The following is a 26,985-nucleotide window of genomic DNA, read 5'->3' on the forward strand; positions in this document are numbered from 1 at the left end:
TTTACTTAGTGTCACTGTTCCAGTTAGGGAAGTTTAAATCTTTCAGCACCAGCACACACAGTCAGTCCAAAATGTGGTATGTTTCTTAGGTAGAGTGTAGCGAACATGGCACAAGAATTGTTGCTCACTTAGGGGCAGCAGCCCGGGGCCCTGGATGTAGGAATGAGGACTGCAGGAGCGAGGAGCGTGTCCCCAAGCAGGGGAAGCAAACACATTTCCTCCCAAGGCCAGCTGGAGTGTGTAGGCAGGGCTGTGTGCAGGGCTGAGTCGAGTGGAAGCTACTTTGGCCTGGAAGGAAAGAACTTGCTAGAAACTCCCTGCAGCATGGACAGGAAGGATGGCCTGCACTTCACAAGGTCATCCCTGCTGAAGGACAGGTTCTCTTCTCCGCAGATGGTTTGCTTGTTGATTTCTGGGTGTGCCTTTTGGATCCTGCCCTTTTCCTCCCTGTCCCCTCTTCACTTTTTCTTAATTTCAAGGAGCGCGTCTCTAGAAAGCTTCTTCCTGTGCAAGTTATTGATTTCTACAGTGCTGCTGTTGCTTTTCCTAAAGAGTGGTCCCTAAATCGCTAGCGGCGTAGTCAAGATAAGGGCCTGTCTCCTCACGGGTCTCAAGTATTTGTGTGTCGATGAGCCTGTCTAAGATGAGGGTTAATTGGCTCTGTGAGAGGGCCTGGGAAGGACTTCAGGATCGAAGCTTTAAAATACTTGTTTTGCTCCTGGTTCCCAGTAGTGCTGGATGTCCAATAACAGACCTCCAGTGAACTCACATGACCCTGTGTGGGATTTTTTTGGGGGGCGTTAGGGGATTGGGGATTTTCATAAAAGACAAGATTTTTTTTAAGTGATAAAATTTAAAAGTTTTTTTTTTGTAAAATGTAATTACTCGGGGCTGGGACTATGACTCAGTGGTACAGCACTTACCTAGCACATGTGAATAAAGGTCCATCAACATCTAAATTTTTTAAAAAATGTAATTACTCATAGAGTCCTAAGCTTCTCATTTTTTTTCTGTCATGATCAAGGAACACTTGTAAGGGATGATCCATGCAGCTCAATATTTTTTTTTTCTTCTTGTGATGGTGCACACCTATTGTCCCAGAGACTCAGATGCTGAGGTAGGAGGATCCAAGTTAGAGGCCAGCCTGGACATATTAGTGGGATCCTTTAAAAAAAAAAGAAGAAAAGAAAAGAAAAATTTATATAGCTTTTGCATCTTGAAAGAAAACGCTGAAGAATTCACTTCAACCACAGCGCACTTCTAAGTATACATACCTTGTAACTTCTCCCGATGCTGCTTCTCATGTGTTGAGCTGTTGTCCTCTTGCTGTTGCTCCTTCTGGCCTTGCTGCCTGGGGCTTGGGTGTCTGTGTGCTGCCCAGTGTTCCATCCTGACAACAGTCCCAGGAGATAAGCATTCAGTGTTCCTGCTGTGCAGAGAAGGAAACAGCTTCCTAATGGCAGCAGAAGCATGGTGTCACATGCGCGCACCTGGCTTCCCGGGAGACTGGGAAGAGTGGTCCTTTTTCTTGACAGCCACGTACCAGCTAAACATGAAGAGTCTTGTTAACCTCAGAAGATGGAGAACAGATTTTGAGGACAGCCAGCAGTTTCTGCCATATATGCAAAATTTGGGGAGGGGGAGGAGGTGCTAGGGGACATCCAGGTTGTTTATTTAATTTCTGTGCCACTGTGCCTTTTCTAGTTGGATTCTGTCTGGCATGTGAGAAGCAAGAGGGTGTTTGCCGATTATTATTATGTTAGGTTTTAATAATAAGTAGGAATTTATTCAGTTAAATTGCATCAAATAGCTGCTAACTAGTATAGAAAATAGCAGGTAGTAGAAGAGAGGACATTTACCAAGGTGAAGACACAGTGATTATGAAGACATGCTTATAAAATATATTTTAGGAGGTGGGAACCTAACTGAATAAGAACATTTTTTTAAAAATGATGAATTATTAGTGATATGTTGTGATATTGATTTGATATGTATGAGGGAGGAGAAAAGCAGAGTGAATTTGAGTCCAGCCAGAAGGTAGTCGGATAGAGCCTGGGCCTGCCTTCCATCTCGGCCACTGGTCATGTGTCCCTGCCTGTGCTTCTGTCCTGACTTGACTCCTGAAGGCTTAGAATGGCCTTCAGTTTTGCACTCCTGGCCTCTAGCATGATGTTTGGCACATTTGAGGATTTAATAAATATCAAATCATTTTCTGCTACCGCAACTCCCCACCCCATGTTTACTGTTTAGTAATGTAGAAGTTAAAAAAAAAGTTCAGGTTCTACCTGTGTTCAACTTTGGAGCAGGATTTTTGCTTTAGAAAGGAACCCATGTACTTGTTGAGAATGTTAAACAGACAGTTCATTCATGGCTGTTAATTTGTAAATTTCCTCTGTGTGTGTGTGTGTGTGTGTGTGTGTGTGTGTGTAAAATCTTTTAATATCTAGCATGTTCTGATGTGAATCAACACTTTTTATTTATTGTGGTGCTGGGGAAGGAACGTGCTAGGCAAGCAGCTCTCCCACTGAGCAACGTTTCCAGCCCTAGAATCAACACTTAAAATACAACCAATAAAATGCTGTGTAGTCTGCATAGAGTTCTATATTGCAAATTATACGGAAGCAGTGATTTTTTATTGTGATTTTTGGTTCTGCAGTTCAAACAATCTGTTTTTCCTTCTTTTTAGAACTTCCTGCTACTTGATGAGATATCACCGCACGACCTCCAACTGCCACCAGAGGGTAAAATGATAGTGCATGTGCAGGACTTTACTGCTTTCTGGGATAAGGTAACACATCCTCTATCACAAGGTCATGACTTCCAGAAGACAACTAGTGCCTCAGATTTCATAGAAATCTTGAGATTTTATATATTGCATGATATGTATTACGTATGTAATTTTACATATTTGCACAAAATGGTGCTTACTAATTTACTGATAGAATGTTATATAAATTCTAAAATTCATGAGGAAGGTTTGTCGTCAGTAGGAAGTAAATACAAAATCAGCCTAAATTGTTTGACAAGTTGTTCTTTATCACAATTTCAAGAGAACTTTCATTGCTGCCTTAGTTTGGACTTGATATACTTGAGTTAAGACACTGAGAAGGTTAGAATCTATAGAAGAGGGTAGTCTTGGTGTGGCATGGAGTGTGTTAACCACATTTCAGATGGTTTTAGAGACTGGAGGGAGTCAGTTTTTTACCTTCATGTGTTCAGGTCATCTTATTACATTCTGAGAAAGCCCATGAATTGGATTTTTGCTGGCATTGAGGAGGGGTGGGACTTCCTTATTTGTGCCTCTGGAGGGTACTGGCTATTTTGGTGGCACTCCATGCAGGAGGAGGTAGCGGGGCAGCATAGTAAACCGGATTCCTAACTGCAGGGTTTTGTCTTATACTAAACAGACAGTGAAACAGGTGAGGCCACCAGGATTTTGCCACATTTGGTTTCCTGAGGACATTTAGGCAGATGGGAAGAACAACAGGAATACCTTCAAGAAGTGCTCAGACTTGCGGACTCTCCCTTGTGCCCCCTTTACCCTCCTCTCCAAGGCCCTCCACCTGGGCTACTGATCTTCTGTGCAGGACTCCTTCTCTCAGTCTGGGTCAGTCTGGGAAACAGAAGTCACAGCACAGGAGAGGGAATTTCCTTCGGGGAATTTGTTATTTAGGAGATGAAAGCAGAAGAGGCCATGGGTGGGTAAGGCCAGCAGGTGGGTGGAGCTGGAAGGACCAGCCTCAGACCAGGCGCTCTCCACTGCTGAACTTGAGCTGGAGGGAGTCTGGAATCGCAGTTTGTAGGAGTGTGAGACAGACTGGCAGCCAGAGGGGTTGAGCAGCGCTCATTCCCAGCTCCTCTCTGCTCCCCACTTCTGTGGTGCGAATGCCAAATAATAGACTCTTCCTTTCTTCACCTGCTCTTACCTCTAAGTAATTGTTTTCTTCATCCTTTTCACCTAATTCGGATGTAATGCCGCCATCTCTACCAGTTCAACTGTAATCTGTCCCAGCCACAGCACTACACCTTTTGCACATGGGAACTTGTACAGGCTGCTCTGACCTGGGGTTTCTCCTCGCCTACTTGGTACATCCTAGCCTAATATGCTCTGTGGGTCAATGAGAAGCACACTAAAATCCCACAATAAAGAGGCTCTCCGGTAAATGCTACTGGATTAGGTAAAGCACCAAGGCTGCCGGTACACATCTTGTAGGACCCATTGCCAAATTGCTTTTGAATCAAACTCTGCAGTGTTGGGAAATGGGCTGTTCTGTTCTCCTGAGAACAACCATGTTCTTAGCCTGTTTTGCAGCTGCCCTTGCAGAGCACTTCATCTGCTCTGGCCTTGTCTGGGGGATCCTGGGTCATGTGAGGTCCTGGGTCAGGGTCCTTGGATGGGACAGGGACACAGAGATGGGGGTAGTTGGAAGCTGAGGTCGAATGAGGAGTGTGCTGGGCTTGGAGTTGAAATATCCGGACTCTATTTGCAGCCCCCTGGGGTCAGACCCTTATTTGGGGGAAGATCTCACCAAGCTAGCTCTCATTTATAATCTGTATGACTCATCCGTAGTTTATGGTCCTGTGGGATCTTCAGATCTCCATGGGGGCTTGTTCTCTGCTATGTTCCCAGGGCTTAGTGTGGCCCAGAGTTGGAGCTCCTCAGTGTGAGGGGAGCCTAGATGACCAGGAGCCCCCTTAGCCATCAAATGCTGCCCCCTTCTGGTTATAGTAGAGCAGTACACAGCCTGACTCACCTGCATGGGGCAGAAACCTCCCTGCCCTAACAAGAACCTGAGGGGCATGATGGGAGATGGGTACGCCCTGTCCGAGGGGGTCCTGCCCTTCAGGGATTTGAGGTTCAATTTTTAAAAAATACTTTCATTTTATTTATTTATAATGTGGCACCAAGGATCAAATCCAGTGCTTCATATGTGTGAGGCAAGCACTCTACCACTGAGCTACAGCCTCAGCCCCTCCAGTTTCAATTTTTTTTTTGGGGGGGGGTACTGGGGATTGAACTCAAGGGCGCTCTACCACTGAGCCACATCCCTAGCCCTATTTTGTAATTTTATTTAGAGACAGGGTCTCACTGATTTGCTTAGCACCTCACCATTGCTGAGGCTGGCTTTGAACTTGCAATCCTCCTGCCTCAGCCTCCTGAGCCACTGGGATTACAGGTATGAGCCACTGCTAGAGTTGAAAAGGCCACATTGCCTTTGATTCACTCTTGGTTGTTCTTTTATATAATAGAACATATCCCCTCTTAAGAGGGCTCCTCACACAGGGATTGGGGCTCAAAATTTGCTAGATCTTCAGCCATGGGGTGCACATGGTCAAGAGTCTTCAGATCCACCCTGTGGGAAATGCAGATAGGGATCCTAGCTATGGGATTAAAGCCCCCGGGTGGCTCTTCAGAATCAGGTCTTCTTACTCCACTTTTCAATAGTTATGTCAGCTTCCTTCTGATAGTGATGATGTCTGGGATTGGACAAAAGTTCTTAAAGTTGGTGATTCTACTCTTGAGGTTCTGTACTCAATTTAAAACCATTCTTTTTCTCTTTTATACTATCTGACTTTTTTCTTGAAGAATAGATAATTCAAAGTTTTGATTTTCATTGAATGAGAAAAGGGAGCCTCATTTTGGTTTATTATGCTGTGCTGAACTCCTGTTTCCATCCACACACTTTGATCTGTGAGTTGATTTTGTAATATTTGGAAGTTCTGTGCAGAAGGAATGAATCTGGTTTGGCTTTCTAAAGAATAAATTGAACTGAGAAACTATAAAACAACACTTTAAAAATTTTTTTTTGGTGGTGCTGGGGATTAGAACCCAGGGCCTTGTGTATGTGAGGCAAGCACTCTACTGACTGAGCTATATCCCCAGCCCAAGATTTTTTTTTTTAAACTTGAGCGATTATTAAGAATTTTCTTGAAATTTAGTAGAGGTTAAATATTCCTTATCTAAGTGCTTGGGACGAGAAGTATTTGAGATTTCAGATATTTTTAGATTTTGGAATATTTACATGTCCATAAAAAGTTATCTTGGAGTTAGGACTGAAGTCTAAGTGTGAAATTCATTTATGTTTCAGATATACATGGCCTAAAGGTAGTTTTATACAAGAAGGTTAGATGTGCAATTTTCTACTTGGGATATCCAGAAGGTTCAGATTTTGGCTTTTGGACTTTTGGATCAGGGATGTTCAAACTCTACATGATACATATAGTTTTAAGTCTCTTTTTAAATTTTATTTGTCATTTTTAGATACATGTGACAGAGTATTTGCTGACGTATTTATACAAACATGACATATCTTACTCTAATTAGGATTCCAATTAGATCTTAGAATTTATGCACTGTTCAGGAATGTGATTCTTGGGAGTGTTGAAGTACTTTACTCCTCCCCCTGCTGTGCTGGACTGCACATTGTGGGGAGTCTTCCTGGTGTTTGTAGTAGAAGCTCCATGTTGATCCTGCCTGGCAGGAAGGTAACAGGCCACAGGTGTAGGAACAGACTTTTCACTTTGACCCACACCAGGCTCCACTGCCCTTCATCTATTCCCCAGTTTTGTTGTTAAAGTGGAGCTTTGGTTATAGCACTGAGCATCATTTGTAAGCATTCACTTGCAGAGAGTGACTGGATGATGTAAGCGAGCATTACTCACACTCTTTTTCAATTGAAGATGCAGGGATGAATGGGGATTTTAAATTGTTTCTTAGGGACTGGGAATGCTTTGAACTCGTGCTGCCACCTTGTGGAGGTTGGTGAAACAGAAGATGAAAACCAAGCGAAAACTCAAAACAATGAAAAACCTTCCATATTGAATATTAATGATATTATTTTAGGCCGGGTGTGGTACACCCACCTGTAATACCAGCAACTTGGGAGGCTGAGGCAAGAGGATTGCAAGTTTGAGGCCAGCCTCAGCAACTCAGTGAGACCCTGTCTCAAAATAAAAAATAGGCTGGTAAAGTGCCCCTGGGTTCAATCCTTGATACCCCCCCCCCCCTCAAAAAACAAACAAACAAACAAAAAACCAAAAGGCAAAACAACAACAAACCCCCCAAAATAAAAAAGAATATTATTTTACTAAAAATGAAAAGGAATATTATTTTAATAAGTTAGTGTGAAATGAAGAGTTTTCATTTCAAAAGGGTTGCCTTGTCATTTCTGCTACTTTAATGCTATCTATGAATGTCTAGTGCTGAATTCATGTGGAAATGTGGTTCAAGGGCTTTTCCCTTAAATCGTAAAGTTGCTGGAACTGCTGTCAACCCCACCAAGAAGTGTGGCTGGATGAAAAGAAGGCTAGGACGTGTCCTATTAAAATAGGAAGAAGAAAGATGTGGGGTACATTCGTGTGTGACTCTTGCTTTATTTTCTGCACCTTTTGGAGTGATTTATATTACTTTATTAAAATAGACACATTTTTTGTAAACTTTAATTTGTAGGCATCAGAAACCCCAACCCTACAAGGTCTGTCCTTTACTGTCCGACCTGGTGAACTGCTGGCTGTGGTTGGCCCCGTGGGAGCAGGCAAGGTGAGTTGTGATTGGCCCCGTGGGAGCAGGCAAGGTGAGTTGTGAGGCCTGTGGCAGCTCAGGCACCACCACATTCCTTGTGATGTTCTAGAGTGGAGCCCAGAGCAGTGCACAACATGGTTTTGAATTGAATGCCCCTGGAACGGTCTTTCTCAGCGTGTTCTATGGGACGATGGTTTTGCAAGAAGCTTATGTGATCTTCTGAAAAATTCTGCCTTTTGTGTATTGTATTTGCTTTGGTGCTTCAGGTTTTACAGTTGGGAACTCCTTGTCTAGAAGTTGGACATGTCAGGGAACAAAGTTATTTATGTGGCTGCTGTTCAGGATGCAGTGACTGACAAAGTGGGGACTTCCTTTGGTCAGAGCATACCCTAGATGCTATGAGACATCTGGAGATTGTCCATCTTTACACATGTCTTCCTATATCTTACCCATGTCACTCATAATGTCATGTCAGTGCACGTGTTGTAAAAGTACGTCCACGGCTGGTGCTATGCTTAGAGCAGAAGGTGCACATATAAGTTAGACCCAGTCGCTTGTGCCTTCAACAAGCTCCCAGGTTCTGGGGCCAGACAGCGAGAAACAGACGTTTTTAGTTCAGTGCTATAAGCACTCTAACAGTGGCCACCACAGGCATGTCACATCCCTATGTTGTGAAAGATTAGAAGGAAACCTGCATGCACATTGAGTCTTGTGTGTTCTAAAGCAACAGAGTCATCTAAATGTAGCATGTACAGGTGGTAGCGTGATCGCTTCCTTTTATGATGGATTTTTGCTCTCTAAAGGTCCTCTAAAAAAAAAAATCTTCCCTAGTGCATTAGGTGTATTAGTTCTTGATACCTTCTCCAGAACAAGTATTTGGATGAGTAAAGTATGGGCTATGGGTAACAACTGCACTCAGTATCTGATATATGCAGTATATATCATGCAAGGCTACAGTGTCACTTCAACTCTCAGCTGCACCCAACATTTCCTGTAGTATTACTAATGACGTATAGTAATTGCATATAGCATTTCATTGGGAGAAACCGGTTTGGGCAGAGTAGATAGTTATGCTCTATTTTATTAATATTCTTTACAAAATATTATTTTACTTTGACTAATAGTGGTATTTCTAATATTTCGTTGAAATGCCTAGTGCTGCCTCTGATCTTGTTTTAAATGAAAGGCTGGAGGTCCATCCCCAGGGCTGGGCAGGGCTGGGTGCAGGGTGCTCCTGCTGTCCCCAGTACTGACTTCCCACGTGTTTTCCACCCTTCCTTCCAGTCCTCGCTGTTGAGCGCCGTGCTGGGGGAGCTGCCCCCGAGTCAGGGGCTGGTGAATGTTCACGGAAGGATCGCCTATGTTTCTCAGCAGCCCTGGGTGTTTTCAGGAACCGTGAGGAGTAACATTTTATTTGGGAAGAAATATGAAAAAGAACGATATGAAAAAGTAATAAAGGCTTGTGCTTTAAGAAAGGTGAGTGACGACTTGAGCTGCAGCCCTTGAATTTCTAGTTCTGTCTCGTTAGTGTGAACCACAAGATTTTCGTGGAGTTTATTTTGACCGACTTTTGGATGGGATTTGGTTTGGTTTCGTGAAGTTCGGACTTTTTTTTTTTTTAAGTTGGAAAATTATAAATGTTGCAAAAGTGAGGAGAACTGCATATTGAGCCTTCCCATGCCTGCCTATTGCCCAGCTTCAAATATGGTCAGCTAGTGGCCAACCTTGTGTCATTTCCAACCCTGCCCCCTGCAGACACATCCCCTCCCCCAGTTATTCTCAAGCAGACCCTAGATTTCACATATGTCATCTGTAAATTTTTTCATTATTTCTCTTTAAAAGGTAAGACTCCTTTGGAAAAAACCCATCAGAACATTATACAGAATTCCTTGCTATGGTTGACTTTCTAGGTGGCATGTGTAGTTCTTTAATTATCTCATTAAGAAGCCTTGTTTACCTGCTAGTTTGAATCAGACTCCAGTAAGAACTGCACTTCTCACTTGGTGGATGGACCTGTTTGACCATAGATTCCCTGCTCCACTTTGTTTTCTTTCTTTTTTGGGTACTGGGAACAGAACTGAGGGGTTCAGTACTGAGCTGTACCCTCAGCCTTTTAAATTTTCTTTTTTTTCCATTTTAAGATAGGGTCTTACTAAGTTGGTTAGGGCCTAGTTCATTTTTGAGGCTGCCTTTGAACTTGAAATCCTCCTGCCTCAGCCTCCCAAGTTGCTGGGATTATAGGTATGCACCACTACACTCATTCCACTTGGTTTTTTACTTGTACTTTTTTAAAGTAAATAAAATGTTTTAAAATGTATTTTTAATACTGCATCATTTCCCCGTTAGAGATTATTTTCAGGATGACGTTGAGTTTCACAAAAATGGCAAGATGAAAGGTTTTATTGAGCACTGGCAGATGATTGATGAACATAGTTATCTGAATATAAGTTGGAAAAGGACAAAATGTATATTACTGATAAACACTGTGTACCCTCTCTGGGTTAAAAATTCGCGAATGATGGCTCCAAAGGGCTCTCCGCGGGGTCTGTTCAGTGTGGCCTGCACATCCAGCTATTCTTTTGTACTTTGAAGGAAAGGCCAGGCAGATTTTCACAGGGGTGGTATTGAAGGTGCCCAGCCAGCTTTGTGGGGAAAGCATAATTTCGCTAGAATACTGGCTTGAATATCATAGATTGTATTGGTAAGCAGCATTTTAGGATGGTGTGGACAGGGAAATAATCATTTAATGAACTTTCATTGCCTTGTCCTGAGAGACTATGTGTTTTCAAAAATTACAGCAAGCAATGATGAGCTGGATTTTTGTTTTTAATTAAATAATTTGCAATACTAGGGTTGAACCATGGGCTGTTTTATAGCTGAGCTCCATCCCTAGGCTTTTCCATTTTTCATTTTGAGACAGGGTCTTGCTAAGCTGCCAAGGCTAGCCTCAAACTTGTGGTCTTCCTGCCTCAGCCTCCTAAGTTGTTGGGATTACAGGCCTTAGAGTTTTAATTCAATTGTATACAGACTGTATGTGCCAAGGAGGGGGAGCAAACGTAGAAGAGTGATCATAATAGATCCCATCAACTGAGCGTCCACTCAGTGTCAGTCATCTTGCTCTAGTTCTTTGGATCACATATGTGTGCTCTCTCTGCCTGTCATAGAGACGTGTGTGTACACAGGTACCTGAGTTTTCGGTCTTCTACTATAATTTCTTAGTCTTCAATGCTACTCTCCTTATTGGGCCATTGGGGTCTGGAGATACAGAGTGACTCACCTGAATGCTTGCAGATCAGGGTCAGGTGTAGCTGCATGACTCCAGATTCCAATTCTGCCAGTGCCCTGGTACCTCTCAATTATGCTGTTTCTAGGACAGAACTATTTGAGAGACTGGGTGATTTATGAGGGTGAGCATGGAAAAAAAGAATCTCAAGCCTTGCCTTCTTCCTTTAATCAGGTTCAACTCCTGATGCCCGTGTGCGGCTTCATACTCCCAGGTCAAGCCAGCCCTGCCTTCTTCCTCCACATGGTGGAACATCTGTGATGGCAAGTGGGACAAGGGCCCCCACAGGCACGTGGGAGGCCTGGACCAGTAACAGGGGCCGTGTCTGGGGTTTTGGCCTACTTTTGACTTTTCATAAGCTGTTGATGCACATGGATGGTGATCCTGCTCTGCTGAAGGGCACAATTTCCGTCCTCTGCGTGAAGGCAGCCCAGGGTAAAGAAATAGAACCAAGCCGGAGTCCTGGCCCGGCCTTGTCCTTTGCTTGTTGTTACTTTGAAGACAGCATCCTGTTACCTTGTGGTGGCCTCCGGTGTCAGATGCAAAATGAGAGCATTGGCTGAGATGTTTTGCAGTTACTGAAGTGCCAGCGGGTGACCCTACTTAGCAGGACATCAGCAAGATCGTTAAGAAACCAGGGAACCACTTAATGCCTTGGGAGAGCCTCAGCCATCTCCTTGGTGAATCCTGTGTCAGGGGTGGCTGTGAGGGGGCCACGGATCAGGGTGTCCTGTAGTACGCAGACTGCGGTGTAGTGGAAGAGGCTTTGTCATGGGAGGGCAACTTTCCTGGGTAGCTCTGGGCTTTTGCCTCAGTTTTGTTTCTTATTAATTGGGGGAGATATGGGTTGGTCTTATGGCACCTGTGAAGTGCAAACATGTCAGGTTTTGGTAAGTGGTAGCTGTTGGCACGATGTAGCCCTTTTATCTAAATCAGTCAGTGATGAGTGAAATAAAGATTTCTTCTCACAGTTTCCTCTTACCCTCTTTCCAAAAAGCCCTGGAGGTGGGGGAAAAAAAAAAACAGAAAAAGGCCGGATCTCTCATTTGATATATTGATAACTACTAAATGCTTTGTACTAGATCTAATTGAAGTAAATTTGGAAGTTCATGGAGATGAAAACATTTCCGAGATCAAATAGTGAGATGAAGGGATAATTCCCATGTAGGAGCATCCCTCTGGCTGATTATATATTCCAAGGGGCCTTGTGAAGAGTCCCTGAACTTGACCCAGGAAGCAACCTCATCATCTTGTCACCGTGGTTAAAATCCCAGGCCCTGTGGTCCAACAGCTCTGTGAAGAGTCTCAGTTCTTCTTAACTGGGTGTGTGTTTGGCTGATTGTCTGAACCTTACAAGCCTCATCTTCTCCGTCTGTCAACCTTATAAGGCTTGTGGGCGTGAAATGTGATCATCAGTTTAAAACACCAGATCCCTTAGCACAGGAGAGGCTTTATATTAATGTTAGCCCTTTGTTATATCCCAAATTTTGGGTAAAATCACCTAGAATGTAACATTGGGAATAAAGTATCTGACTGTACAACTTCTATTATTTAATTTGACATTTGTGTAGGGTCTTCATAGTGTACTTAAAAAAACCCCAGCAATACAAGTATGGTTGCCACAATAATAAATGCAGGATAATTATTAATTGACATCTGTCTGTACATTATCCTTTTATCCTTGGGTATTTTTTAGAACTTTTAAGTAATATACAAAGGTGTGGGTGATAAATTCAAGTGTGATGTTTTTCCACATAGACCACCTCTCTGGGATACCCACAGGTTTATAGTTTTTTCCTTCTATTTTTCACATTCCTGTTAACTTGGACATTTTCTTTCCAGTTTGACCTGACAATTATGAAATAATTATTATGTCTTTTTTTCTTAATCCCTTAATTGGGATAAACAGATGGGCTCCTGTGGCTTAGGATAATAAATAAGAAATAAATAAAAAATTAAATTAGAAATTTAATAAAATTTAATAATTAAATAAGAAATAACAAATAATTAAATAAGAAGTGCTGAGTCGCAAGAGCTGCAAGAGGGGGATCCAAATATGGAGGCTTGAGTTGATTGTGCAGTGTGCGAATGGGGAGAGAGGGCTCCGGGTTTTCTGTTGCTTTGGTATTGTTTGTATTTTAAATATATCTTTCAACAACCACTGGGGGCAACGTGAACTGAAACAGTAAAAATGCTCAGTTCAGAGATGAGCTTGGTTCAGATTCCAGCCCTCTTTGTGATCTCTGAGAGTCCCTGGGCCACTTACGCTTGATCTCCATTTCCTCGTCTGTCCACGGGGCCAGTACTTAATGCAGGTTGGAGCGAGGTTTAGATGATCGCTCATCCAGACCGGCGCTGGGTGCCTGGTTCCTGCCATCCAGGAGCTGACCAGTGGGGAAATGAGCTGAGTACAATTGATTCACAATAAATGGTGAAGCAGAATAAGGCGAGTCCTTCATGAGACAAGAAAGAGAGGTGATCTCTACCTGGGGAAACGGGAACGGTTTCATAGAAGAGATTGGAGCTGGGCCTGGAAGTTGGGGAGGTCACTGACAGGCCACAAGAGGAGTGACAGTTCTATGTGGAAGAAGAACTGAGCAGAGGCAGGAGAGCTCTGCCCTTTGACTTCGCCAAGGCCTCAGGGCCAACAGCCTCAGTGGGGCATCTACCATCATGAAGGCAACGTGGTGTGTTTCTGGCCTTTTGGCATTAAACCAGCATAGCCATTCCCTGGTTTTCCTCTGGTTACGTCAAACAGTCGTAAATGGAATAATGGGTTAAGTTTTACTGAGAGACAACGAAGGTGAGTGTGAATGAGCACCTTCCTCTCCTGGGACGCTTGAAACATGTGCTTTCCCTTTGCCCAGACCAGAAAATCACGATTGGGAAATTGGCCTGGCTTAGACTTCACTTAAGATCATTTTCCCTATCAGAAGCGTATGGGTAAGTTTGCAGAACCACAGCATTGGTGGTTGTAGTACTCAGTGTTCTTCTGCCAAACTAGAGCCTCTCTTGTTCCCTAATTATGCTAAATGAAGCCATTCCTTTCCCCCTAATTGTGCTAAATGAAAAGAGTGGATTTGAAGTGTCTTCTCTGAAAATGGCTAAGATTGCTGTGCTACCCCCTGGTGCTACATTGAGAGGAAACAACACACAATCAAGGCATAGAAATAATGAGAACACCTTACAGGGATGGTCAGCAATGAACCAGGGGCCACATCAGCAGTGTGTGGGGTGGAGAATGGGGTCCTATATCTTAAACCGGCTCATTGTTTTCCATGAAAACTGAAAGCAAGAGATGACGACCACTTCTGAGTGCGGCAAAGAAGCAAAATAAAGTATACCACCTCATACGAGGGTGATTGCTGCTTTTCCCTGGAAAGTAGTCCAGCTCAGCTTTGAGTCTGTTGGGAACTCTGTGTCTAGGTGTCATTTTGGACTGGGGGTGGAGGGGGGTGGGATTAGCTAAAAATAGTCTCTTTCTTTTGGGGATGTGCTGTGCTTAGCGTGATTCGAACAGTGGCTGGGGTCCCACTGCTGGTTGGCTTGGGAATTATGTCTCCAGGCACCAAGTGCAATTTGCAGTGCATTCTTGTTCTTTTCCTCCATGTCGAGGGTGTTCGTCCTCATATTCCTTTGGGTTCTCACAGCCTCCTGGGAGTTGAGTAATTCCTGTTTCTCCAGGAAGAGGACCCAGGGAGGTCTAAGACTTCACTTTTCATGGGGAGCCCAATGTGCCATTTGCTTTCTCCTCAAATTGTTCCAAGTAGAGACCAAGAAATGAGGATTGATCTCTAAAGGGCTAATGCTAGAGAGTCTGTGGTTGTGTAATTGTGAAAGTTCGTCCGTACCCACATACTTGGCCTAAGCCAGGCCCTGTCTAGTGATGATTATAGTGACGATTAATTAAGTAGAGATTTCTAGATAGAATATTGTGTATTAGACATGATTGTTATCCTATTTTTTGGAAATTGTTCTTACCTTCTTTCTTTTTTAAGGTTTTGTGCTTTGTCGATTTAAAAATGATCCAATGTAACCGAATAGATCCCTAGATCTTCAAGTAGAACCCCCTTATCTTAGCTCTCCTTTTTCTCCTGGCTTGTGTGGAACAGTGGTCTCAGTCCACCCCACCTGTCCAGTATCCCTCCAGTTCCATTTCCTTTGGTTTTCCCTGCTGTTGTTTCCTGTGTAGATTTTGAATGTTGCTCTGTCATGATCCTCCCGTGTCACTGTGCAGGCGTGGGAAACTGTGCAGGTGGTGGGAACTAAGGCAGAGGTGAGCAGATGGCTCGTGAAGGCACCTGTCTGTTGCTGGGGAAAATAAGCCCCATGGCTTTAGAGGCCACCCGCTTGCTGAAGCCTGCACAGTGCTCTTCGGCCTGTGGCTGCAGACTTGTGTGTCCAGCAGCAGTGGGCATCCCAGTCTGGCCATACCTGAACTCTGGCTCTATCCCCTCCACCTGCGTCCCCTGCCTCCCAGCTCCGTCAATGGCGCCCTTGCTGTCCCCTTTCCTATGCTGAAAGCACTGTGGTCTCTCTGCCTCGCAGCCCACTTGCATCCCATCACCACGACTTAAAGGCTCTGCCTTTGAAGTTGCCCAGAGTGTGGCCCCTTCTGACCATTCCCCTTGCTCCCCCTGGCGCCCACCACGGACATTTCTCACCTTATGGCTGCAGCCCCCGACTTGTGTCATGCTTCCGCCCTGCCCTTTCACCGGCTTCCACAAAGAGGCAGCAGTGCTTCCTACAAGCCAGATCATTTTGTTCTTATTTCAGTGACAGTAGAACCACTGAGCTTCTGGTCTCTTCTGCCTCATCTCCCAGTACTGCTCCCTCTGCCCAGAACTGCTGGACAGCAGTTGCTATCCTTTGAATACCTTGCACATGCATCTGCCCCGGGGCCTTGGCCCTTGCTCCTTCCTCTTTGTGGTATGCTCTTTGTCCATATCTGTGCTGGCCCATCTTGCCCTCTGTCTCAGCTTTGGTTGTAGCCATTGCTGGCCACCCTGTAGAAGTTGGACTTCTGGAATTCTCTATGCCCCTAAACTAACTTCCTTTGATTTTTTAAAATATATATCACCATGTACATTCATGTTAATTTTTTTTTATTGTTGGTCGTTCAAAACATTACATAGTTCTTAATATATTTCACAGTTTGATTCAAGTGGGTTATGAACTCCCATTTTTACCCCGTATACAGATTGCTGTATCACATCAGTTACACTTCCATTGATTTACATAATGCCATTCTAGTGTCTGATGTATTCTGCTGTCTATCCTATTCTCTACTATCCCCCCTCCCCTCCCTTCCCCTCCCCTTTTCTCTCTCTACCCCCTCTACTGTAAATCATTTCTTCCACTTGTATTATTCTTCTCTTACCCCTCCTTTCCTCTTATATGTGATTTTGTATAACCCTGAGGATCACCTTCCATTTCCATTCGATTTCCCTTTCATGTTAATTTTTTATGTCAAGTCTTCCAGCAAGGAAACTACAAGGACTTTGCTTCCGTCCCTGCTGAAGTCACTGTCCCCAGAACAATGTCTGGCCTATTGCTGTTGCTCAGTACATACCCAGTAAAATACTTGAGTGCATAAAATACTCTGGAATACTATAGCATTAAAATGCTCCAGAAGTTTTCTTGAAAGGTTCAAGGTTCCAGTCTATCCCCTGTGAATAGATCCACTGCTGCTGATCAGATATGCTTGTGTTTCTGAGGAACTGCAAAGCTTAGGTTGGTAATAGGAGAGCAGTGTTGAGTCTTTTCAACCTTTTCCTGTATTTCTCCATGCAGGACTTACAGCTTTTGGAGGACGGGGACCTGACTGTCATCGGAGATCGGGGAACCACACTGAGCGGAGGGCAGAAGGCGCGGGTGAACCTTGCCAGGTGAATGTCCTTCTCCATTCTGCAGCTTCCAGTGGGAGGACACGCAGAACCTGCTCGCCAAGGCTTGGGTCCGGGGGAAGCACTGATTTTGGGTTATTTCAGTGGCAGTTGGTGGAATGGGATGGTTCCCAGGAGGGAGCTGGTGACCTGGATCGGCCTGCCTGACCCCTTTTCCCGTTTTCTAGAGCAGTCTATCAGGATGCCGACATCTACCTCCTGGATGACCCGCTCAGCGCGGTGGATGCAGAAGTCAGCAAGCACCTGTTCCAGCTGTGAGTCTGCTTGGTCTTACCACCTCTGCATCAGGGGCCCTTTCCAGGAGGCGCAGGAGAGGCCTTTAGCTTCAGAAGGCTCAGCTCCTCCGGCTTTGTGCCCCTCTGTCCCTCTCGCCTGCCTCCCGGAAGATCCATTTTAGAGAAAAGTTTGCACTTGTATAAGGTCGGGGTAGGAAATTGCAGGAGCTGCCCGCCAGTTGAAGTGAGGAGCCCATGTCCCAGGGAGTTAAGGAATGGGGGGCTTGAGGGGATTCAGACCCCCAGAAGAGGAGGGATGACGTGCAGGTCTGACATTGAAGGACGCGACTCTGGCAGACTGGTGCCGGCTGTCGGTTCTTTTTTGAGGGAACGGTTTTCAGTATAGTACAGTGCAGGGATTTTGTGGAAAGACCTTTTTGGTTTATGCTATTTTCATCTGTAGGTTTAGAAATAGTTACTAGTCCAGAATTCAGGAACGGTTTGCTCCATAGCAGCGCATGGCTGCAGGAGTTTGATGCTGCTTCACGGAGCCTCAACGCTGCAGACTCTCTGCAGTGAAGGGTCAGCTGACGTGTGCAGCTGGGCCTCTGCAGTCCAGTGTTCCTCCTTGCTTGCGTGTGGTTTTTCTGCAGTTTGTCTTCTTTTGTTCTTGCTTAGCCACTGAGCCAGTGAGGTAGAAGACTGGAGGCTTTTCTCTGTGTGTGTGTGTGTGTGTGTGTGTGTAACCCATGCAGACAGACACACCCTGTGTATTCTAGACTGGTCTTTTCAAAGCTTGTGGACTTGGTCCTGCTAAAACAGTATCTGATCACACCCCCGCATTCTGCCGAGAGCCAGAAGCTCACTGTGGGCTGGCTATCTTGCGAAGTAGCTTGGGGTTTTGCCACTTGGGGGGTTGGAGAGGCTGAGAATGAGGTATTCAATTCCTTTTGGCAATAGGAAGAGTAAAAACAGAGATGTAGAGATAGGAACAAGCAAGGCACAAGAAGAGGACCCCAAGCAGGCAAATCTCTGTCACGTCAAGGATGTCGATTATATAGAAAGACATTGGGAAATGCTCACTGTAAGGTCCTGAGTCACTCATCTTGGGCTACTATAACAAAATGCCACAGACTGGGTGGCCTTAAAAGCCAAAATTTGTTCTCTAAGGTTTTGGAGGCAGGAAGTCTGAGATTGGGTTGGAGGCTGGTTTGGCTCCTCCATTCAGCTTGAGGGTAGCCGCCTGTCCTTGAGTATTTCCCCCTATGTATCTGTGCCCAGAGCTCCTCTTCTTAGAAGGACACCTGTCAGGCTAGATGAAGGCCCACCCTCACAGCCTCATTTTAACTGATTATCTTAAAGGTTCTTCCTCCAAATTGTCAGGTGCTGGGGTTGGGCTTCCATATACAAGACTGGGAGTGGGGCAAGTTCAGTCCACAGTCAGTCCTAAATATGAAGACAGATGCAAGCACCAGGCTCTGGACCCCACAGAGCCAGGACATGGGGTCCTCCACTCTGCGTGGGTCTCTGGAATGGAGGGAGGTTCACTAACATTTCTCCACCAGAGTGGGGATATAGATGTGTCGGGTGCTGGGGTGACAAAAATAATTTGGGAGTGGATGGTGGTGAAGGTGCCACACCCAGGGCCACTTCACACTACTGTACTGTGCCCTTAAAAGTGGTTACAATGCTCAGTTTGGGTGTGTTTATTTAAACCACAATCAAAAAATGTGCCTGGTAGCATTGAGTCTTTTCAGAAAGCAGAAAGTGGGCGTGGCTGGCACTTGGCTTTAGCCCCAGCTCTCCGATCTGACCTTCCTCTCCTGCCCACTCCTGACTGTGACTCGACGGCTTTTCCTCTGGGCAGAGAAGAGCCTTTGTCACTTGTACAATTCTTGTTCACTCAATTCCTCATCACTCGAAGAGCAACTCCCGGTGGGATCCTGCAGTAGAGTCCCTCGGGAGGAGAGAGGAAGGCATTCTAATTGCTGAGTGTCAGTGTGCATATTGCAAGAGCTCCCCCAAGTTTTCCTGAGAACACGAAGGTGTTTATAAAGTCCTCTCGCACCTTTAGGGTTTAATGACTTTGGATATACACTTGATAGAAGCAAGCTTGTTAAAATTGTTGTTTGCTAATCAGAACCACATTCTTTGGGGAAACTTAGAGCAGGGAGCACGAATGCAATTTAGGAAATCACTCAGCAGCAACTGGAGAATGTTCTCAACGAGTTAGAAAATTGGATTGAACAATATGCTATGAAAGATGGCGGTTGTGTTGAAGCTTAGAAATGTGAAGTGTTTTGTATTAAAAATGAATGAATTACACTTCTGTTTGCCATTAACAGTTTTACTTCAATCATGAATATACATCCAAGGTATTAAGGTTTGTTAGTTTTACAAGTATATGTTGTAAATACAAGAGAATTTTCACATGCAGAAGGTCAGGGGCCCTTAGGTTAACTGATGCCCATCCGATCTGTTGCTAGGTATAATTCTGGTCTGTGAGTGTGTGAAGGTTCCCTAGAGCCAACCCGCTGACCTTCCCCTCCCCCAGATATTCTTATGGCTTATGTGTTACTTCCTCATAGACAAGTCTTTCCTGACCACTCCCTCTAAAATAGCAACCTTCACCATGCTCACATCATGACCCAATAATGCATATTCTGTTTTGTTTCTCCTCTGTATGGTGCATGGTGTTGTCTGTTTGACTAGTGGGTGTGTCCACAGCCTGACACTATGTAGCTGCTCAGCCAATGTGTGTTGATGGAAAGAATCAAAGCAGTGACTCTGTCTTTCCCATTTGTGTTGCCTGCATCACAGTATGGGTCAACCCTTCACAGTTCTTTGTATAGAACAACAGTCCTTGTATAGACTCGTTGCTGAACCAATCAGTGTTTTTATGGCATGGCCAGGCGCAGTGGCACACACCTGCAACTCAGGCTGAGACAGGAGGATCTTGACCCCAGGAGTTCAGAGCCAACATGGGCAACATAGCAAGATGTCTTTGAAATTTCTACTCTTAACAGTCCACAAAGTATTTTTCTTGAGGTTTTGAAAAACTCCTAGTTTAGGAAAACAATAATAATATTATTTTGATTATTTACATTAGTTTTTCTGTGATGAAACATGTTAGAAAGAAAACATTTTAAAACCTTGGACTTGAGACTCTGGGACACAGGAACACATCATATTTGATTGTCAACATCTCCCTACAGATATTTATATAAAGGGATGTTTGGCTGGTAGTTTTGCGTTAAGGAGATTTCACAGATTAAACAGTTTTATGGAAAGCTTGAATATTATACAGGAAGAAAGGTTTAGTAGGTTGAGAAACTTAGGTATGAAATAAGACAAAGTAAGATAATTGAAAGAATGAAGTGATAATTTTTATGTATAGTTTGAGATCTTGGTTCTGATCAGGGACCCCGAACCCAAATCATCTTTTATTTACAGTTTGTCAATCCCGGATTAAAAGCCCAGGGCTGGTTGGTTGGAGAAAGGTTAGCAGATGGAGATAACATTTATTGAGCACAGCTAGGTTCCAGGCCTTTCCCAGGGGTTGGTGTTTTAATTTCTCAGAACATGCCTATGAGTCTTGTTGTGAGATAGGAAGAAACCAAGGTTCTAAGACTTGGTCTAGTGGCTCACCCAGCTTTGTCAGGCTGGTGAGAGGGAGCAGAGATCTGAGGAGCTCGGATTTGGTGCTCTCCAGCACGTGGTGGTGTAGCCCACGTTCCTGGCATTTGCTTTGTGCAAGGACCTGGAACCCACAGTGTCTTCCATTCTTCCTAGGGAGGATATGGTGGCTGGGATAGAGCACTGGGTATTGCCTACAGACTGGTACAGAAGAAGGAGGTCATCTGGCATGCGTGGAGGAACTTCAGGGAGGCCCCATGCTATAGGACATGGCCCAGAGCGTTGGGCAGTGTCTACCAGGAGCCCTGCCTTTGTTCCCCGGGTCCCACTCTGTTTACCTGAAGATGGGGACTGGTTTTGAGCTTCCAGGGTCTGCAATTAAAATGTGGGGGCACTTTTTAGGGTTATTTGAGTCATTAGATGATCTCTACTGTGATTTAGACCATTCAAATTTTATATTTTCACTTTCATATTCAGTCCTAATAAAAGAAAATTGGCTTCTGCCACGGGGCTGGGAGTGTTGTGGGGACCGACTGTGGCCTCAGTTCAGTCATTTTTCTATCTAGGGTCTAGAATATGCACTCTGGCAAGGCTTACTGAATATCGAAGACTTCTTGTGTTTTGCTTAGTCTCATACATCATCACTTAGGAAACAGTCTAAGGAAAAGAGCCACATATTTATTAAATGACATCAGCCTATTTCTTCCTCATTTCAACATAGCAATACAATAATAAGTATTTTAGTTAAGTTTTTAGAATCTTGGTATCATTCCATTTTTTTATCGTGAAATATGTTAACTGTTAAACTGAGTTTTAGGAAAAAAAAATCTAACAGCTGTTTAGAATTTCCTAGCAGCTTAAGCTCAGATGTGCTGCTAGTGAGTTTTGAGTGCCCAGGTGGCTCCCTTGATTTATATTTGCATTTGTATTTAGTTCATATTTACATCTGTACTTAAGCTATGCACCTTTGACTGCACTGTTGTCTTTGTCTCATTTTGGCTTGAAATGATTTTATTTTTTCCATTTGGAGCAACCCCAATGTGTTTTTCATATATTTTACCTTTTACATTTATAGGTGTATTTGTCAAACCTTGCACGAGAAGATCACAATTTTAGTGACTCATCAGTTGCAGTACCTAAAAGCCGCAAGCCATATTCTGATATTGAAAGACGTAAGTAATTTCTAGAGATCTGGACTTGCTAGTACTCTCGTGTGTGCCCAGAGGCGTCTTCAGCAGGTCACCCTCCTTGGGCTTCATTGGAAACTCCTTCTTTTTCCTCAATTTCAAGTCCTTTTCTTAGAGCTGCATCCGTATCTTTGAAGATAAATTCAAAGGCTTTATAGAAATGTCACTATTACATTTTAAATCAATTTTATCTTAAAAGTACATAAAATTGCTACCTTACATTTATCAAATTACAATGGTTCTAGTGAAATTGTTAATGATAATAATGGTGTTGTCTCCTTTTCTGTGACTTAAATAAAGGAGATTATTTATTTGGAAATTACAGATGTTAAGACACCTTTGCTCCCATTTGGTTGTCACCCACAGTTTCTGTAAAGAGCAGCCTGCATTCATAGCAACTCACAGGCAGATAGCTGGGCTTCCTACCTGCAGCTCCCACCTTCCTGGCACAGCGCTTGCTAGTCTTAGTGCACAGCACTTGCTAGTCTTAGCGCACAGGTGCTTTTAAGTGCCCAGTTTGTGTGGATCCTGTGTGGTGATGTGTAAGGCAAAACCCTTGCCGTGGTGGGACTTCCGTTCTTCCTAGGGAGGATATGGTGGCTGGGATAGAGCACTGGGTATTGCCTACAGACTGGTACAGAAGAAGGAGGTCATCTGGCATGTGTGGAGGAACTTCAGGGAGGCCCCATGCTATAGGACATGGCCCAGAGCGTTGGGCAGTAGCCTGGAATTGGCATGGAGTTATTGTGTGGTCCAGAGCAGGGGAAGGACATGCTCTGATTCATGTTTTTTTTTTTTTTTTTGTAAAAAGAACCCTCTTGGCAATGGAGGGGCTATAGCAGAAGCAGTTAGAAGTCTTGGTAGTTCAGAAGTGTGTCAGTTTGCTAGGGCTGTCAGCACAAGTACCACAAACAGGTGGTTTAAAATAGCAGGAAATTCTGGTCTCCATTCTGGTCTCAGATCCTGAGAGTCTGAAGTCGAGGTATGAGTGGGAATATTCCCTCTCTGAAGGCTCTACAGGAGAGCCCTTCCTGCATCTTCTACCTTGGGGTCCTTTGCTGGCAGTCCTTGGCACTCTTTGGTTTGTAGCTGGGGTACTTCAGTCTCTGCCTCTCTTGTTATGTGGCATGCTTTGTGTGTGTCTGGGTTTTTCTGAGGACATCTGTCATATTGGACTTAGGACACACCCTACTCTAGATGACCTCATTTTAACTTGATTACACCTGCAAAGAAACAGTCCTATCAGAAACAGTCCCCTTTGTACCCTTCAAAAATGTTTTGATACTTTTTGTCTGTATTCACTTTGCATTTCTACAACAAAATGCATGAGGAAGCTAATTTGTAAAGAGAAACAAGTTATTTAGTATATAATTTTTAAGGTGAAAGGGCTGGGTGCCTGCATTGGCTCAGTTCTGGCAAAGGCCCTTCTAGTTGTAGTCATGTCATGGAGGAGGTGTGGGTGGGGAAGAGCTTACGTGGCCAAACAGGAAGGCAGAGAGAGACTCAGGTCCCATAGCCCCTCCTGAGGGCTTATCTTCATGACCAAAGGGCCCCCCAAACGTTTCTTCCCAAGAGTACTATTCTGAGGACCAAGTCTTCAAACACGCAGGGCAGTGGGAAACACTGTTAAACCGTAAGTGAACCATAGCACCCTCCCACAGTTTCTTGGTAAAATTATAGGAATATCACAGTGAATATTAGCCACGGTTCACAAAATCTGTGTGCATCATTCTCAAAAACAGAAAAATTTAACATTATTGCAATAAGCAGTATATATAATTATAGCAGAGTTCTTGCAAAAGTCTTTAAGTGCCTCCTTGATGCTCAATGTGCCTAATAAAGCATAGTGAGGAACCTGTCAGTCAAAGCTCTGTCAAATGAATCCCCCCACCCCCAGGAGGATTATAAAAATGCAGAGTAGCTACCTTGTCAGGAGCAGTTCTGTGTCAGTTCTTTCCTCTTCCTCCAGGAATAGGGAGCCTGGATTCCTCAAACTTGAAAAACAATTAATTTCATGTGCACAGGGCTGAAACTAGTATGGTAAAATCCAAATGCCAGTAATACGATGAACACAGAGTCAGTGGGGGTTAGATTAGCCTTGTCACCAGTCCTCAGATGGGGACTGCTTCTGGGGTCCTACTTCCTGCTGGTTTTGAGGATACCTCCCAGTTCTAGTCTACTGTAGGGTACCTTGGATGGGCTGGGGTCCATTCTGACTGTTGGTCTGGCCCCTTTCTAACAGCAGAGGGTATCGCTGCCTACTTCAGCCTCTGAATTCTCAGTACTGGTCTTCTCAGGAGAATTGTCCTCTTTATACCAGTAGTCGTCTCTATGTGTCTCATTGACACTGAGTAAAAAGGGGTAATTTCATTGAAGAAACTTCCGAATTTTACTTCTGAAGTGGGCCAAGACACCTGGGGTGGTACCTAATGACTGAAGTAGCAGGTGGGCTTCTGGCCACATTTCCCCACCTGACCTGCCCTTAAATCCAGGGCTATTCTCCTGTGATTTGTTTTGTATCCCAGGATTTTCATTTGTGGCTCTGAGTAAATCAAATCAGTCTCATTCAATGGGGTGAAAAAATGGTAGAGATGTCTGCACATTATTTTCCTTAAGTTTGTAAGGGGGAGCTGTGAGATGAAGTGTCACATGGTATGTTGATTTTTTTAGTTGGAATTTTCTTCAATTTGGGGGGGGCAGATTTAGAGTTAAGACTATGAGGATGCAGTTCATGGGGTCAATGTCCAGGGTTAGTTTGTACATCTTGTCCCAGTGGGGACAGGTAGCCAGCTGTCGCTCATTGAGTGATTTCTGCCTGTGTACATATACTTATGTCTGCCTCCCTGTCAATCAAGTGTCTTTCCTGGAATCCCTTTCCCTATTCTCTGTTTGTTCTGCACGAGGCTTATCTCATTTTCCATGTTCTCTTAAAAGACTGTTCTGACCACCCCCCCAATATCTATATTTTTTGCTTATTAAATGCCCTCCATTCTTAATGTACAGCCACATAATTTTTAAAAAACATATATATCCATCCCCCAGCACCTAACATAGGATTTAGCAGAAAACAGAATTCTTAGGTATGTGTCAAATTAAATTATACCAGATTTGTCAAGCAGGATTCCAGACCTCAGTACATTCCTAGTTTAAGACCAGTTAATCTTTGATGAGGATTTGATTGGATTAGATTAATATTATCCTATGCAAATGTATTTCTGTGAAATTCTTTATTTTAGGGTGAAATGGTGCAGAAGGGAACGTACACTGAATTTCTGAAATCTGGAGTCGACTTTGCTTCTCTTTTGAAGAAGGAAAATGAGGAAGCCGAACAGTCTCCTGTTCCAGGGACTCCTACGCTGAGAAATCGCACCTTCTCTGAGTCCTCGGTTTGGTCTCAACAGTCTTCTAGACCGTCTTTGAAAGACGGTGTCGCAGAGGGCCAAGATGTGAGTTCGTCTCTCGTTACAACATGTCCTGGTTCTGTTGGCTCTTAGGGGCCTCGTAAATTTTTGGTCTACTGTGTGCATAGCATCTTCTTTTGTCCCACAGTAGATTCTGTGGTTCCAAGGTCTTATTCAGCAGAGTTGGTAGAATTAAAACAGACCAAAGGAGAGCAAGCCTGGTTGGGGGCTTTCCTTTGGTTTTGGGCTGGAGAACCTCCTAGGTATCAGTAGGTGGATATGCTGCTAGACATTCCAGAGGGATATGTGGCCGACATTGACCTCAGAATTCTTGACTTTATTATAGGTCACCCCTACTTGCTCTTTTGGTTCCTAGCTCCCCTTTTACATCCACAGGCTTGATTTGAAGAACCCCTTAGGCTGTTTCTGCCATGGCCTGTGTTAAATGAATTACTTTTTCTAATTGTTGTAAGATTCTGACGTTGCATGTGACTGATGGGGTTCTTTTTCCCTGTTTTCCCATGGTTCGTGTTAGACCAGAAATTGTGTATGCATGTGAGATAGACCCTTTAAAGTTAATTCCTGTATTTTCTTTGTATTCTTTAAGCCACATCTTAGTCATCTTTGAATGTCCAGTGGCCAGCATAGAGCCAAGTACATCCTTAGCTCATGTGAATCTATAATGTATTTTTAAGTCCTTCAGGCAGAAATGCACTAAAGCTCCCTTAAAAATAGTTATCCTTTGGTATTGGGAGGAGATCATTTCTGGAACTGCTGAGGATATCAGAACCTGGAGATGTTCAACTCACTTATATAAAATGGCATAGTATTTGCATATAACTTATGCACATCCTCCTGAATACTTCAAATACGTCTAGATTCCTCATAATACCTAATACAATTCAATGCTCTGTCAGTAGTAGTTATGCTATATTTCTTATGGAATAACAGCAAGGGAAAGTATGTATATGTTCAGTACAGGTGCAGTATTTTCCCCCCAGGCATTTTTAATTTGTGGTTGTGGAACCCATGGTTGCAGAGGTCCAACTGAATATTACAGGTATTCTTTTGTTATCCAAACCCTCACTGTCCAAATCTAGGAGCCTGGATGATTCTGACAAGCAGCTTGAGATAACATGCTATTCCTTCTATCCAAACTCTCATTGCCCAAACTCTTTGAACTCAGTTACTTTATTGGGCTAATAACATTTTGAGCCTCTGCTTTATTTGTAGTTATTGTTGGTGCTGGGGATTGAACCCAAGGCTACTATATTTCCATGGTTGATTGACACAAATAATCTAGAGTAGCCATTATTTCCACATTATTAACTTTTGATTTTGGTGCAAGTTTTTCAACATTTACACTCGAACTTGGGTATGTCCGGCATGTGCTGAAAATCATGTTACGCTTCAAGCAAAGCCCCGCCTTCTCTTATTTCTGAGAGACTCCTAGAAGTGAGATGACTAGAGGCAGGGTGAATGTCTTTATAGATTGGCTAGGTATTTGCACACCCTTCTCTATGGAAGATGTACCATTCTGGACTCCTCCAGCAGCATGTGCCTATTTTCCCATCCCTCTGCCAGCAGGGGGCACTGCCAACTTCTGAACCGTTCAGGTGTGCAGGCTTGTGCACTACTTTGTCTCTTAATTGCCCTTTTTGCTTCATAGACAGAGAACGCACAGGCAGTGCAACCAGAGGAAAGCCGTTCTGAGGGAAAGATTGGCTTTAAGGCCTATAAGAATTACTTCACAGCTGGGGCATCCTGGTTCATCATCATCTTCCTCATTCTGCTGAACATGGCAGCTCAGGTACGGAACAGCAGTTGTTTTGGCC

General features: G+C 44.0%; 1 protein-coding gene across 3 annotated transcripts in view; it reads left to right on the forward strand.

Annotated features, from left to right (window-relative positions):
• The window catches only part of ABCC4 (ATP binding cassette subfamily C member 4 (PEL blood group)), a 226,338-nt gene that overhangs the window by 76,990 nt on the left and 122,363 nt on the right, over window positions 1-26,985 (forward strand). For all 3 annotated transcript variants that reach the window (XM_081281510.1, XM_081281509.1, XM_081281511.1), the window contains 8 exons: window positions 2,687-2,788; window positions 7,451-7,540; window positions 8,807-8,998; window positions 16,599-16,693; window positions 16,879-16,965; window positions 21,638-21,734; window positions 24,986-25,195; window positions 26,820-26,960. In XM_081281510.1, coding sequence (XP_081137636.1) covers window positions 2,687-2,788; window positions 7,451-7,540; window positions 8,807-8,998; window positions 16,599-16,693; window positions 16,879-16,965; window positions 21,638-21,734; window positions 24,986-25,195; window positions 26,820-26,960 — 1,014 coding nt within the window. The remainder of the gene's footprint in view (window positions 1-2,686; window positions 2,789-7,450; window positions 7,541-8,806; window positions 8,999-16,598; window positions 16,694-16,878; window positions 16,966-21,637; window positions 21,735-24,985; window positions 25,196-26,819; window positions 26,961-26,985) is intronic.

Source organism: Spermophilus citellus (genome assembly GCF_964194105.1).
Source record: "Spermophilus citellus genome assembly, chromosome: 1".
NCBI lineage: Eukaryota > Metazoa > Chordata > Mammalia > Rodentia > Sciuridae > Spermophilus > Spermophilus citellus.